General features: G+C 38.8%; 1 protein-coding gene across 1 annotated transcript; it reads right to left on the bottom strand.

The window, feature by feature from the left end:
• Window positions 1-2,714: 2,714 nt before the first annotated feature.
• Window positions 2,715-11,781, bottom strand: ndufa4l2a (NDUFA4 mitochondrial complex associated like 2a). The gene is made up of 4 exons (XM_071923667.2): window positions 11,606-11,781; window positions 5,987-6,072; window positions 3,999-4,059; window positions 2,715-3,572 (listed from the first exon to the last, which is right to left on the bottom strand). The coding sequence occupies exons 1-4, from the start codon at window positions 11,648-11,650 to the stop codon at window positions 3,516-3,518; spliced, it is 249 nt and encodes an 82-aa protein (XP_071779768.1). The 5' UTR covers window positions 11,651-11,781; the 3' UTR covers window positions 2,715-3,515.
• Window positions 11,782-14,969: the final 3,188 nt, after the last annotated feature.

The following is a 14,969-nucleotide window of genomic DNA, read 5'->3' as shown; positions in this document are numbered from 1 at the left end:
GCGTTGAAAGAGCTTTGCAACATGAAAAGCTGCTGCTGCCGATTACAATGCTTAGAATTTAATTGAAGAGCTGAATGGACCTTTGTTTCATTTAGAGACCCTTAAGTGCTTACTTTGTTTGTGTAAAATGTGTGTGTGTGTGTGTGTGTTATTCTTGTTCTATGTACATGTGTATGTTACATTTGACTGTATGTTTGTGTCTTTCTGTTTGAGAAATGTGTTCCTTCCATAAAGACAGGCCAGCTGAAACAGAGTTCAAAGGTCAGGAAAGCTATCAACTCTGTCGTCAGAAAGCACACACAAACACACACACACACACACACACACACACACACATACACGGACACATATACACAGACACACACTCACTGCATCGGAAAAACAAATAACTTCTCCTCGGTTGCATCTCTGAGTCTGTTTCTCACGACCTGACAACTCCTTTGACGCAGTGTGTGTGTGTATGTGTGTGTGTGTGTGTGTGTGTGTGTGTGTGTGTGCGTGTGTGTGTGTGTGTGTGTGTGTGTGTGAATTTTGAGGCCTTTAAAAATCCTTCTGGGAAATCATTTGATCCCTCATCATTCACGGTCACTAACCCTCTCTTTTTTGCGGTTTCCCACAACAATCCCCGTTGTGTTCAAAAGCACGATCATTTTTTGATCTCTGCTATTCTTTCTTCTTTCTTCATTCCATCTCTGTTTTGCCAGGGAGGAAAATACAATGAGACACTGAGATGAATGTCGGCTCACAGCGCAGAGAGCAGAAGAAGAGGTTTCTTTTGAGGATGCAAGGCTCAGCAAAGCTACCATGCCATCTTCAGTGTATTACACAGCCACAGAGATCCTGTAAAGATAGGAGCTTGTTGTAGCTTCAAAAGTAGAGGAGTAAGGAAGCAAAGAAAAAAGCTAGTATGAAAAAAACAGAGAAAGAAAGAAGGAATGTAAGCAAAGAAAATAAGCTAATAAGTAAGAAAGATAAAAAAGAATGAAAGAAAGAAAGAAAAAGAAAGAATGTAGGCAAAGAAAATAATCTAAGTATGAAAGAAAATAAGCTAAGTATGAAAGAAAGAGAGAAAGAAAAAGGAAGAAAGAAAGAAAGAAAGAGATAGTACTAAGTAAGAGAATGAGTAAAAAAGAGAATAATTAAGTAGGTATGCAACAAAGAAAGTAAGTAAATATGTAAGTAAGAAAGTAAGTAACAAGTAATAAAGGTCTAATGCAAAACCATGGCACCTAAATTAAGCAGGTGCATGAGTACAGTATATAGTAAACATGTATTATATAGTAATACACAGTAATACAGTATACAGTAATAGTAAAGTGTGTGAGCATGAAGGTATCTGCATCTGTCTGACAAACCTGACAGTGGGTATTTTCTTCCTGTTTGGACCAGTAGGTGTTTGCACTGCACAGTTTGTGCTTACCTGTCAAATGTCAGTGAAATACACAGTGTGGTGTCTTCACACACTTTACTATGTGATGTGAACAGTGGGAGTTCGTTTTTAACAAGAGGCATGGTAGCTGGAAAAGCTATTATTTCCCTCACAAGTTCCTTGAAATGTACACATAGAGAACGGGAAAGCATTAATAAATATGCAGAAATAAGGGTGGGATCAAAAAGGGACCAAGCTGTTTACATCATGCACACAGAACAACAAATACAAGTTCAACTAAGTTCAGTAGCATTGCACAAGCTGCCTCTGTCTTCTGATGCTGGCTGTCACTGGAGCTCAGTTTGTGTTTCCACTAACTTTGTCTGGACTCAGTGAGGCTAAAAAGAGGCGGCTCCGTCCCCCTTCATCCCCTGAATACAAACTGCACTAAATGATGCTTTGCTAATATTGCACCCAGCTTTGTTCACACCATGACTCAACAGTCTCCAAGCTTAAAAAAAAAAAGATCTTTAACCTGTTTCCCTCTCTTCATCTGCATCTCCCTTTAATGACAGACGTGGATGTGATATGTGAATCAATAAGAAATCATCGTTTTGACCTGGATTCACCTGATATTTTGTGTATATTTAGATATATTTAACACCTTGTGTTGGTGCCTAAACTCAGGAATACTAAGTCTGCTTCACCATTATCATCATTATAAGATTAAGAAGCTTAAACTGTTAACATGTTTATGAGCACCAAAATAACATCTTGTGTGTTTCGTATCGGTACTTTTCCATTTCTTCCTCAACAATACATATGTGTCTGGATGGTTGAGAGATGTGGACTGATGCTGTGTGTGTGTGTGTGTGTGTGTGTGTGTGTGTGTGTGTGTACTCTGGTGGTACACAGTGTGCTCTGCTGTCATGTGTCAACGCCATGACTGTTTGGCATCCAGGCAGGACCTGTCCTCAATGATCAAAGACAGAGGGCTGCATGCACACAAACACGTATGCACACACACACACACACACACACACACAACTGTATGGATGCACACACATGCAGACACACGTACACACAAACACATTTCGACTGTATCTGGTCCTAAAAACACCACCCATGCTGCAAAGTGACAGCTGTATTGGTGACAGATGGATCCATTCAGCCATAGTGGGGAATAATGATCGGATATTTTTTTTCACTGGCTGTGGAAAAAGATCTGTATCTGACACACGTCCACACAGATGTTAGAGGGTGTGTGTGTGTGTGTGTGTGTGTGTGTGTGTGTGTGTGTGTGTGTGTGTGAGGAGTAGATTGGTAGAAACCACTCTCATCCATGTACATGAAGCAGACAGTTTATTAGTTCGAAAAGAGAGTTTGGCCCAGTTTATGCATCTCCGCCTTTTTCATAACTCACACAATCATTGTCGAATTTAGTGGCTGCTAAACTTACAATTATGTGTTAGTTATGAAGAAAAACATGCACGCTCATTATCATTCATTGGCCATCAATGCTGTGCAGTGTGCCGATTTGACAGAATTCAAAAGTCAGTATGGTTAACGCTTCAGACATGCACAAAACACAAGAAACGACAAGCTTTTCGACTGCAGAAGAAGAAATTATGAGCATTTCAATCAAATTTTTAACCTAAATATCATTTTGAGACATTGAGACGAAACCTTAACAAACAGCAAGTAAAATGTCATCAAATTATTTTACTGACTTCTCTGTCCATAATATATGAATGAGATATGCAAGGAAAGTTTAGGTCTTAAGCCCCTCCCATCCTGCATCTGTCCTGCACATGTATGTAATAAGTACGTAGTAAGTATGATCCAAACAACTCCTCTTGATGCAGGAGCAACAGTACAGCAACCAAAAAGTGTGACATTTAGAAATACATATTTAACTTTTTCAATATGCATATGCAATCATCTCCAATCCCATACACATTGACCTGTCACCAGCTGCTTTGAGGCACAGGAACACTACAGGCTACAGCTTTACATACATTCACATCATTCAAGTCGCTGATCTAGGAATGCATTTTGCCTTTCCCCAGTAGAAAGGTAAATCTGACCCTAGACCAGCACTCATGGATAATTCCACTGTGGTGTGTGAGCGGTGGCAGCAGGACGTTCAGAAGTCTGGACCTTCCTTCTTCAGGTTTTTGTAGTCTGTGGTGATCGCCACAAACTGGGGAGAAGAAAAGTAGAAAAGTAGAAGAAGAAGATTAAATTCAAAACTAGGCCAAAGTCATTGTGGGTAAAGCTAATAGTCTTTAAAAAGAAATGATAATGATTGTAAGTCAATCAAGTAATGATAATAGGTTAATCAAATCATCTTTGCATCCAATTCCACATGTAAATAGAGTACAGATTTACATATCAGATATCAAATTGAAGTTAGAATTTGCAGTTTGCTTCTTGTATAAATCAATACTGATATCTTGCAATGTGAATATTCTTTGCAGCTTATTGACTGAACTGTATGTGTACGGCTATTGTTAAGAGTATTTACTGCTTTACTGTACCTTCTACTGTTAGCATGTGTGTAGTGCGTGTGTGTGTGTGTGTGTGTGTGTGTGTGTGTGTGTGTGTGTGAGTGTGTGTGTTACAGTACCTTGTACTGGTAGGTGGGGTCAAGGTTATTCCAGGGCTCTGGGTTGTTGGTCTTGTTCCAGCTAAACACACACACACACACACACACACACACACACACACACACACACACACACAAATGGTGGGCATAGCATTAGTGTCTTTGGAGATCTAAATTACACAACCTAAGCCCTAATTTCCAAACAGTCACTGTAGTGGCACTAGTCAAAAGTGACCTTTCCTGCTTTGTCAGATAATATACAATAAAAATACAAATTTGCTCGAGACCTGTGCCTCAAGTCTTTTGACTCACAAGTCTCAAGTCAAGTCTCAAGTCTAAATCTAGAACATCAAGTCAAATCAGAACAAATCAGGAGTCCAGTATCAATTTAACATCTTAATATCTAGGACTTTTCAATGCAATATGGTTTTAATAGGATAAAAACTTCATAAAATTCAATCATTCCATACAAATTCAGGAAACAGAATTTAAATTCAGTTGTCTGGTGGAGTAAATCTCATCATTTTCAATCTAAGTCATTTACACAAACACAAGATCTTTTGTCAAGACTTTAGAAACCTTTTCCAGTCATCAAAGTCAAGTCCCAAGTCAAGTCCCAAGTCACCAGAACCCAAGTCAAGTCAAGTCAAGTCAAGTCTTCTCTTCATGCATTAAGTCAAATCAAGCAAAGGCAAACAAAAGTTGAGAGTCAGATTCACACAGTAGGGCGCCTTCAGCCCTCTGTGCCTCCACCAGGACTCCCTCTCTAATAGTTTCAGCAAGCATGTAAACAGTTGCTGTTGCAATCAAATGATGAAGTACTTTTACCAGAAAATACAACATCCTGTGAGTTCTTGTTAAAAGCGCCTGCCATTATTAGTGGATCATTAGTGCAAGTCAACAGTTTGGGTAGCAGCAGGGGGAGGAAATCCAAGCCAGAGGCGGTTTGAGAGGGAGATGAAGGGGAATGGCATCCCTGTTGTTAGTACAAATCATGAAAAAATATCCCTCTTGTTAACTATAGTGAAAAAAACAATTAATCGGCCCACCACACACCTTGTTAATTTTTTTAACAAATTTGCATTTCAGAATGAAATCACAGCCTATTAGGATGAGAGGAAGGATGAGTTTAATTAGTCTAAAATCCAGCATTCCCTTGTTTTCTTTGGCCTTGCTAACAGTGGGCTATGAAAGAGCCACAGCGTTTTTATACAATCCAAATACAAGTAATGATCCATCCTGCATCTGTCCTGCTGGGTGGCATCCATCCTCCACTGGTACAGCTTGTCAGTTGCGGCCTAATTGTCCCTCAGAAAACAATGTGAAAACAGAACTAGATACACTGCAAAACCTGACAGACTTGTTAAGTTATTTTATCTTGTATCCAGACTTATCAAGCTTATTTTAGGAGTTTTTTTAGTGAAATCTTCTTACTGCACTTGCTGATAATTTTGATTAGTAACTTGTTTCAGGACATTTACTTGGTAAAGGTGAAATTGTCTTGGAAAAAGTTTCTTGTTTTAGGATTTTCTTCATTGTTTTATGATGAAGTCTTTTTTCATCTATCAAGTGAAATTGATTGAAACCAGCAAGATTATCTGCCAGTGCAGTGAGATAATTTGACTAAAAATATCATGAAATAAGCTTGATAGGTCTGGAAACAAGTTAAAATCACTGGACAGCTTGTCATTTTGTGCATGACATGTCTTAACTAACTAGCTGATTTGCCTTTCATTCCAAAATACTATATATCCATTATGTTACCTGATGCTCACTGCTCCATATTTAGAAAATATAGATGATTACATCCTCTATAATGTTGCTATTTTGTCAGTAAAGAGCTCTAGATGGCCATGAACTTCAAAACTATTCAACAGTGAGTTTTACTTGACTTTTACTTCCATGTCAGTCAGGTTATTCCATGGCAGCATCAGGTGATTGTGCATTATTGGATCAGGTGTCACATTGAGATAGCAGCCTGGGGGGGAAAGAAGAGTGTGCAGCCTTACGTGACGTGCGGTCCTCTAGCCAGCCGGATCAGGTACAGACTCGCCCCGCCCATCCCCAAACAGATGAAGAAGAACTGGGGGATGAGCTGCAGGAGAGAGAGAGAGAGAGAGAGAGAGAGAGAGAGAGAGAGAGAGAGAGAGAGAGAGAGAATCAGTTAATTAAGACACAAATCTGTTGCTCTTTATGTCTTATTTGATTGTTACCCAAATGTGCATAAGTCATCTAATTCAATGATTTAACAGTGTATTTGTATTGGTAACACTATAATTCACATTGGTATTTAACATTTAAATGACAGTATTGCCTCTATGGCTCTGACGCAACACTTCTCCTTGTGAGTGTGACTGACATGGCTGATTGAAACCCAACTTGACATGACCATATAAAGACATAAATATACTCATTAAATTTGATTTGAAGCTATAGGCATTGTATTTTCCAGCACACAAGTGAATATATATGCAGACATTGTTCATGGATAAGTAACAGCTGTCAGAAGCAACACATCTCCTCATGTGACATTTGCTTGACTGATTAAGGAGCAGCAGGAATAGACCGGCTCACAGCTGTGACTGACAGCTACAGCCATGTATTGACAGTCACACATCCTCCAGCATGGCTGGGCATGAGACGATCTATTGTTTAAAAACATAACGAGAATTGTTCCAGGTTTTCGGAGAGAGAGTGATAAACATGGAAACACCCTGAAACACACTGCAAAGATAAACTTATTTAGTGCTATGGTGAAGCAGGCAGGACCTGCTGCAGAACAATATGAAGGAAAACATGAAATGCATCCAACCTGTGGGAATAACTTTAATAAAAAGATGAGGGAAAACGGCCCCACATGCCCACTTGTTAAAACTGAGCAAATCATGGTATACTGGATGTAAAAAAGGAGCTTTGTCTGCCTCGGAGTGAAACTACATTCCTGCTGGGCCGATATTCTGATAGGTGAGGGTTTATTTTACAAACTGAGGGTGCGTTTGTCACTGGCTCCTCTCCTGCAGTCGTACTCCTCTTAGCAGGAGCCTCAGTCAGTTTAAACCCTGTGAGTCCTGTGCCTGACATTATGATAGCTGACTGCCTCACTGAATATGCTAATGCCAAAGCACACTCTTGAATTAAACAACAGCAAGCACAGTATTTCTGACTGAGGAGAGAATTCCACCAACTTCTTCAACTCTGACACACAATACCTGCTTATTGGTAAACCTGCTTCCCCTCTGGAAACTATCAACAATATGGTTAAATCGAAGGAGATAAAATGACAAAAACGTCATGAATTCCTATGAAATTAAGTAATAATCGGTGACATTTTCACATAAAAGTCCATTTTGCGGCTCCCTATCACCGATTGATATAACACAATATTGATTCAATCTATAGCCAATTCATGAAAGCTTTTCTTTTTCATTTGCTGTTCTAAACTGTGTGTTGAGTGGTGCTGGGAAAGATCCTCCGTCACACAGGAAGTGAAGCGTTTCATGTTCCCAGCAGCAGCAACAGCTGTTTGTTTGAAATAAGAGGAACTGGGTAGTTAGCATGAGCAGTGATAGCCACCATGGCAGAACAGACAAAGAAGAGAGCGCCGCCTACAGAAACTCAAACTGAATCAACAGAAAATCCAAGGAAAAAGACGTCACAGTCCCGCCCACACTGTTTGATTGACAGGTGCAGTGCAGAAACACCACAGCAAGGAGCATTTGTTTGTGACATCTGTTTTAACCTGCTTGGAGTGGTAGATGGGAAACGTTTACTATGGAAGCCCATTCCTGCCACTCAATAAAATAAAAAATGACTCAATTCTGACTTTATATCTCACAATTCTGACTTTTTTTCTCCCAATTCTGACTTTATATCTCTTAATTCTGACTTTATATCTTGGAATTCTGACTTTATATCTCACAATTCTGACTTTTTTTTCTCAGAATTCTGATTTTTTTTCTCAGAATTCTGACTTTATATCTCACAATTCTGACTTTTTTTTCTCAGAATTCTGATTTTTTTTCTCAGAATTCTGACTTTATATCTCACAATTCTGACTTTTTTTCCGAATTCCGAGATATAAAGTCAGAATTCTGAGAAATAAAGTCAGAAGTGGAAGAAATAAAGTCAGAATTCTGAGAAATAAAGTCAGAATTATGAGATAAAAAGTCAGAATTATGAGATATAAAGTCAGAATTCTGAGAAATAAAGTCAGAATTCTGAGATAAGTCAGAATTCTGAGAAAAAAACTCACAATTTAGTTGTTTTTTATTTTAGTGAGTGGCGGGAATGGGCTTCCATAGCTTACTGCATCAGGACAATGTTGGTAAATTTCAAGTAAGAAGTCAGTTACAGATAAATACACTAAACTGACTCTCAGATGTTTTCCTTTGTTGATCTAAACTTTGTGACACTTATTGTTTTGTCCAATTTAACAAACCCCAAACATCTTGTACTACAAACAGCAAGGAGTTATTTGAAACTACTATTTAATCGAGGTCCATTATGAAACATGTTTAATCTAATAATTAATGTTAATGTGATGTCAAATTAATGTGTCTGTGTATTACTTTTGACCAACCACACAAGTCCAACCCTGTTTTTCATCCTTGTCCATATCCACCCACATGCTAATTCAAGTAAAGCCAGTGAGTTTTATTACAAAACACCATAAATAAACTGGACTCAATATGCCAAGATACTCCCAAGTTTATCTTTCGGCGGACATTATCCATATTTATTAATACCATGATGATGACAAGCTCACAGGAAACACAGACAGCATAATAAAGAAAAGCCAACAAAGACTGTGCTGTACGAGGCAATTAGTCCGACTGTTAACCATTCATCTCTTTTTTTGTCATGTAATGTGTATTCTCTGTTTATTTTTCATGATTGTTGTCTTTTAAACTGCTCCATGTTGGATAAATAAAGTTGTTTTCTGTTGTATTGTATTATAAGCCAACTACAAGCCAACTGTTTGATTCTTCCTGGATTACTGTACTATACTGGACTGTAGTGTACTGTACTGTAGTGGACTGTAGTGGACTGTAGTGGACTGTACTGTACTGTAGTGGACTGTACTGTACTGTAGTGGACTGTACTGTACTGTACTGTACAGATTACTGTAACAGTGCACTCTGGGGATTAGCCACTGGCCTGGTTCTGCTGCGTCATCCTCCATCATCCCAATGAACTTGCTGACACATAGACACGTTGTGTGCATGTGTGTGTGTGTGTTTGTGTGTGTCTTTTGGTGTTTGTGTGTGTGCGTGTGTGTGTGTTTGTGTGTGTCTTTCGGTGTATGTGTGTGTGTGTGTGTGTGTGTGTGTGTGTGTGTTGTGTGAGAGAGACAGAATAGGCCATTGATCTGTAATAGACGGGTGTAAATGTCAATTAGCAGAACAGTCTGTTCTGTCAGGTGAAATTACAGTTGAAGATTTAGAGCAGCAGGACGGAACGATCATCTATTCTCTCTCTGTCTGTCTCTCTGTCTACCTGCCTGTCTAACTCTCTGACTGACTGTCTGCCTGTCTGACTGATTCTCTATCTGCCTGTCTGTCTGATTCTCTATCTGTCAGTCTGACTCTATGTCTGTCTATCTGCCTGACTCTCTATCCGCCTGTCTGACTCTCTATCTGTCGCCCTGTCTCTCTCTCTGCCTGACTGATTCTCTATCTATCTGTCTGTCTCTCTGTCTATCTGCCTGTCTAACTCTCTGACTGACTGTCTGCCTGTCTGTCTGATTCTCTATCCGCCTGTCTGACTCTCTATCTGTCGCCCTGTCTCTCTATCTGCCTGTCTGTCTGATTCTCTATCTGTCAGTCTGACTCTATCTGTCTGTCTATCTGCCTGACTCTCTATCCGCCTGTCTGACTCTCTATCTGTCGCCCTGTCTCTCTCTCTGCCTGTCTGACTGATTCTCTATCTATCTGTCTGTCTCTCTCTCTCTCTCTGCCTGTCTGCCTCTCTCTCAAACAGAATCTCTCTCTCTCTCTCTCTCTCTCTCTCTCTCTCTTTCTCTCTCTCTCTCTGTCAGCACTAGATCAAGCAGGCAGGGAATCATAAGGATTCCCTCCCTGCAGCTCCTCTCTCTCTCTCTCTCTCTTTCTCTCTCTCTGCCTGCCTGCCTGCCTCACTGCCTGTCTGTCTCTCTCTCTCTCTCTCTCCCTCTGTCTGTCTGACTGTCAGGATGATAGACCAGATCAAGGCGGCTGGTAGAGTCTCATAGGGATTCCCTCCTGCAGTTCTCTCTCTCTCTCTCTCTCTCTCTCTCCTGGGAGGCTTGTTGAAAACACAGAAATAATCCCTTAAACTCACTTTTTTTTTATATATATATATGAATTTCAATCCAGGCACTTGTTTCTTAAATGCTTAGATTTTGTCGTTTTAGATTCGGAGGGTGTAAAGGTCATGAGGTTTTTTTTTTACAGTCTTAAGACTCTGACACGTTAGTTTGGCTTGATTTCAAATGAGTTACTGGAGCAAACTAACTAACTGAATTAGAGGGAAAATAAGATTAGATGAGACTAAATTAGACTTCCTATCAGCTCGCCAACTGGGACCAATTCATTCATCAGTACTCTACATAAGGGCAATCATCAAGTTTGTCTGTTATATTATGAATTAAGTGTGATATTGGTACTAAATTCATTATGTTCCCAACCAAGGTTAGTCAAGTTCCCTTTCGAAAAAGAACTACAATAAACCTATAATACATTTTAGAATGATACTATACAAAAATCACAGCAATGTCAGTCCCTATTGGAATATTATAAGAAATAGAAATACCACCAAACTGAGAAAAATTACTTAAAAGTTCATCTTCTGTCCTGACAAAAGTATTGCTGTTACAGAGGTGAATTGTGCATCCTTTAATAGTATTTCTGGGTTTAATTTATGCTGATATGAAATCTGACCATTAGATATGACCTTTAAAAGGTAGTATGCAGTTTAAAACAGTTTGAAAATTTAAAAAAGTGGTTACTGCTGTTTCTAAGGCAGTATAAGTTCCTATAGGAATACTATATTGATATAGGATATATAGAAATACCATAAACTGAGGTTACTATTAACTCACTATAAAATACTTACTTTTAGTCCCTATAGGGTTTTAGTTTATATTATAGTGATACCATAAGAGATAGAAATATCATAAATTCACTATAGAATGCCTCAGATACTTTTAGTCCCTAGTAATATTATAGTGATAGCATAAGGGATAAACTGAGGTTACTGTAAACTCACTATAGAATACCGCAGACTCACTTTAAATCCCTTTAGGAATATTATAGGAATATTCTAGTATTTTTCCGTTAGGTTGCTATACAGCACACTGGAGCTGTCCAAATGCTGATTCTGCCACGGGCCGCCCTTCCAAATGTTACATTAAAGTTGCTGATCAGTGATTTAAAGGCATTATGTCACTATTTTCATCGCAAAATTCAATAAAGTGAACCGGAGAACTCAATTAGTCTGAATCAGTCTAAATTGTTCTTTTGCCGTTTCTATTCCAACTTAAGCGACATATAAAACATTTTCCAATCAGAAAAACAGGTTGTTGCCACTTTGTCAAAGCTGTGAAAGAAAGGAAAGTAGGAAAATAATCAGCAGAAATATTGATTACTTACGCCGGGATGCTTCTTAGCATGCTCTACTGCTGTCCGAAATATCATCGCTCCAATTTCTATAACTTTATAAACAATGCATGAATGGAAATTGCTTAATTTTAGCAACAAGTTTTTCACAGGACTGTTTTATCAACAGTCAAAACGTTGAAGCAAGCAGAGGATTTAGACCTGTTGCTTTCTCTGTGGAGGGAGGAGGAGGAGGGAGGAGAAGAAGGGATGAGGAGGAGGAGGAGGAAGGGAGGGAGGGAGGGGGGGGTCATTTACATCTGATCCTTGCTGCTCCTTCTGGTCCCTTGGGGTTATTATTACTGTACTCGACACTGTAATAGGCAAGGGTGGAAGTTTTTTGATTGCATTCACTCACGTTACTGTAACTGAGTAGCTTTTTTGTGTACTTTTTTGAGTATTTTGTAAAGTCAATAATTGTACTTTTACTTAATTACATTTTTAATTAAGTATTGTACTTAGCTATATTTTAAATCACATCCATTACAAAGTACAGTTTTTGTAGCTCTCCGTAAGCATCAGAAACTGGACCAACATGAATTGGCCAATTGTGAAGCCATTTGCAGTGAATGGGTCACTTGGCAAGAAGAGAAGAGTAATCTGGACTTACTTTAAGCACTTTATTTTGGAATTTCCAAATTTTCCAATTAAAATAATCTAGTTTGAACTCTGTCCTCTTGTCCCTTTGGAGTTGCATGGGAAATCTCACAGATAACAACGTTCTCTTTTCTCAAAAGTAACGCTTACTCTAACTTTTACTGAGTACATTTTAAATGAGCTACTTTTTACTTTTACTTCAGTAGATTTTTACACCAGTACCTACTTTACTTTTACTGAAGTAAAATATCAGCAAAGTAACAATACTAATACTTGAGAAGGACATTCTAGTGCTCTTTCCACCACTGGTAGCAGGCTATATTTGTTGGTCACAATTCATATAATTTTTTCTTGCTTGTAAATTTCATAGGATTATCCCTGCCAGAATCATTTTCGCTTCATATCAGAGTGTTCAATCACAAGAAGTTGTGTAAACTCCAGCAGAAACTCACAGGCTCATTTCTCTCATTTCCTTCACTCAGTCTGAAGAGTTTTCAGTCCTCAGGGAGCTGACTGGAGGAAATGGAAAAGCATACAAACACTGTGTCCTTTTAAAGGCCATCATAGGGACGGACATTTGTTTGACACTGGGAGTTGGGGGACATCTGTGCATGTGGACTTCTTCAATGACAAGAACGGCAACAGTAAAATTAATAAAAATGTCACATTCAAAGTCTTTTCATGGGAACATTTGGGAGCTGTTTGACATTTCAGAGCCAAGCTCACAGCATGAGCAGCAGCTACATGTTTAAGATTAGCTGAAAAAAACATCGGAGATCAAACTGGACAAAATAATGAAATGGTGAAAAAAGATGCAGAATGATGAAGATGCTCTTTGAAACAAAACACGACCTTACACAGAAGTCTCTGTTTGTTGTTGTTTCATGATGCATCCATGGAGCCTCTTCTCCAAAAACAGAAATTGTCCCTTTTTCCTCTAGCAAATAGCAAACCTCCTTGTTGGAGCTCCATGATACACATAAAACAATTATATACCACAGTCACCTTGTTTGTACCTTTAAAGACTCATCAAATGGTCAATCAACACAGTGAAGAGCAGATAGCTGGTGCCAGAGTCATAAACTGACAGTTTAGCAATTGCTGCAAGAACAACCTGGTTAAACTCTGGTTATGAAAGGCTCTGCCTGATGCACATCACCTCTTCACCAAAAAACTCAGTATAACCCGGCAACTGACCACACACAAACCAATACAATCCATAATGGAGTGAAATCTGATGAAAACCCATTGAAAACATACAGCCTGGACAGCAGAATAAGGATTTCTTCTTCACGATTGTCAATAAAACTTATGTTAGTTGTGTGAGTTCCTCAATAAGCGGCTGCTTTATGTGCATTTCATTTGTGTTGTTTATGTTACAGGCCCCAGGATTGGGGCCAGGGTAACAAATTATCATGGCCTGAGAGAAACAGGTAACACAAGAGAAAATGAAGACAACGGGACAACAGTTGGCTTTTCCCAGAGTTGTGTTCTCAGGCTTTTTTTTATTTAACATTTCAACATACCTAGCATTATTCATTTCTGCAAATAGTCCTTTTGTTTAGCTTATTTTGCTGGTATTTGTCTCATTTGACAATTATTTAACTCTGTGACATTGTACCCATTTCAATAATAATAAAAATATATATATATTTCTTTACAGCATGTTCTGTCTCACTAACCTTGTCATCATATTTCTTACTTTCCATGCATGTAAATTATACTTAAATGTAGTTTTCTTTCTCACATCAATCAATCTCTGTGTAACACAGGCATATTAAATTCTATTCCAAAAATAGTGCAAATTAATAAAATAGACCATTGCAGTAGAGATCATGCTAACATTAACCTATGGTAAGTAAATGAAAACATTAGCAACGGGCCAACATCATCTTCAGGTAAGTAAATGAAAACATTGGTAACATAATCTTGGCAACATAAGAACACATGGAGAATGTAAAATTATTGTGTATACTTATTAAATAATTCTTATGTAGAGACATCTGAAACTTTGTCCTGAGTTGTTTTGTCTTTTTCATTAATGAAGTTAAATACTAGACACACACACACACACAGTGTAGCCTATTACTTATCAAATAAAGCCTACACATTCTGGTTTATGGAGCCGCCTCTCCAATTCATTACGCCCGACTTTAATTAGAAGTTAAAACAACTACGACCCCATTCACTTTGAAACCCACAGAGGTTTCATTACCTCCTGACTCCATAGATCTCTGTCCCCAGACAATAAAGCAGCACATTAAGGCCCGTGATGGTCGTCTTGTGCAGCACACTATTTCACCGGATGTCGGACGAAAACCTTGTATCTTCACAAAGTCAACTTCTCAGGATTTTAGAAAAGCAGCCCTCCTTCCAGATTGACACCTATGGATTTTCGACATTCCGGTCCAGGTTTAAAATGGGTTTCATGCACCCTAATGGTCTTGAAACTTACTCAAACTTTAACTTAACTTGTGAGCCTTCAATTCAAGGGAAAACATGATAATTTCCCAAACTCTGGAGCTACAAGGTTTTTCCGTAACAGCAGCGATTTATTATGCAGACTTCATCAGCCTCAGACGGGGCGTCTGCAGACAGTAATAAATCCCTGTGTGAGAAAGGGCCATAGTTCTCCCAACCTGTCAAAGCAGAGAGTGTGTACGTGAATGTGCGTGTGTGTGTGTGTGTGTGTGTGTGTGTGTGTGTGTGTGTGTGTGTGTGTGTGTGGTAGTCAGATTCTTTGCAAATGAGCTCCTGGAAG

This window comes from Centroberyx gerrardi, chromosome 14, assembly GCF_048128805.1.
Source record: "Centroberyx gerrardi isolate f3 chromosome 14, fCenGer3.hap1.cur.20231027, whole genome shotgun sequence".
NCBI lineage: Eukaryota > Metazoa > Chordata > Actinopteri > Beryciformes > Berycidae > Centroberyx > Centroberyx gerrardi.
Note: the sequence above shows the minus strand (reverse complement) of the source record. Positions and strands in the feature narration are given on the sequence as shown.

What these genes read in the sequence shown, in the direction of transcription:
- ndufa4l2a (XM_071923667.2), bottom strand. Translation starts at nt 11,650, where the DNA reads ATGATATTTCGGACAGCAGTAGAGCATGCTAAGAAGCATCCCGGC. An exon ending in GCTAGAGGACCGCACGTCAC is followed by an intron (nt 4,060 to 5,986) that starts GTAAGGCTGCAC and finishes GTGTGTGTTTAG; the next exon opens with CTGGAACAAGACCAACAACC. An exon ending in ACCCCACCTACCAGTACAAG is followed by an intron (nt 3,573 to 3,998) that starts GTACTGTAACAC and finishes TCTTCTCCCCAG; the next exon opens with TTTGTGGCGATCACCACAGA.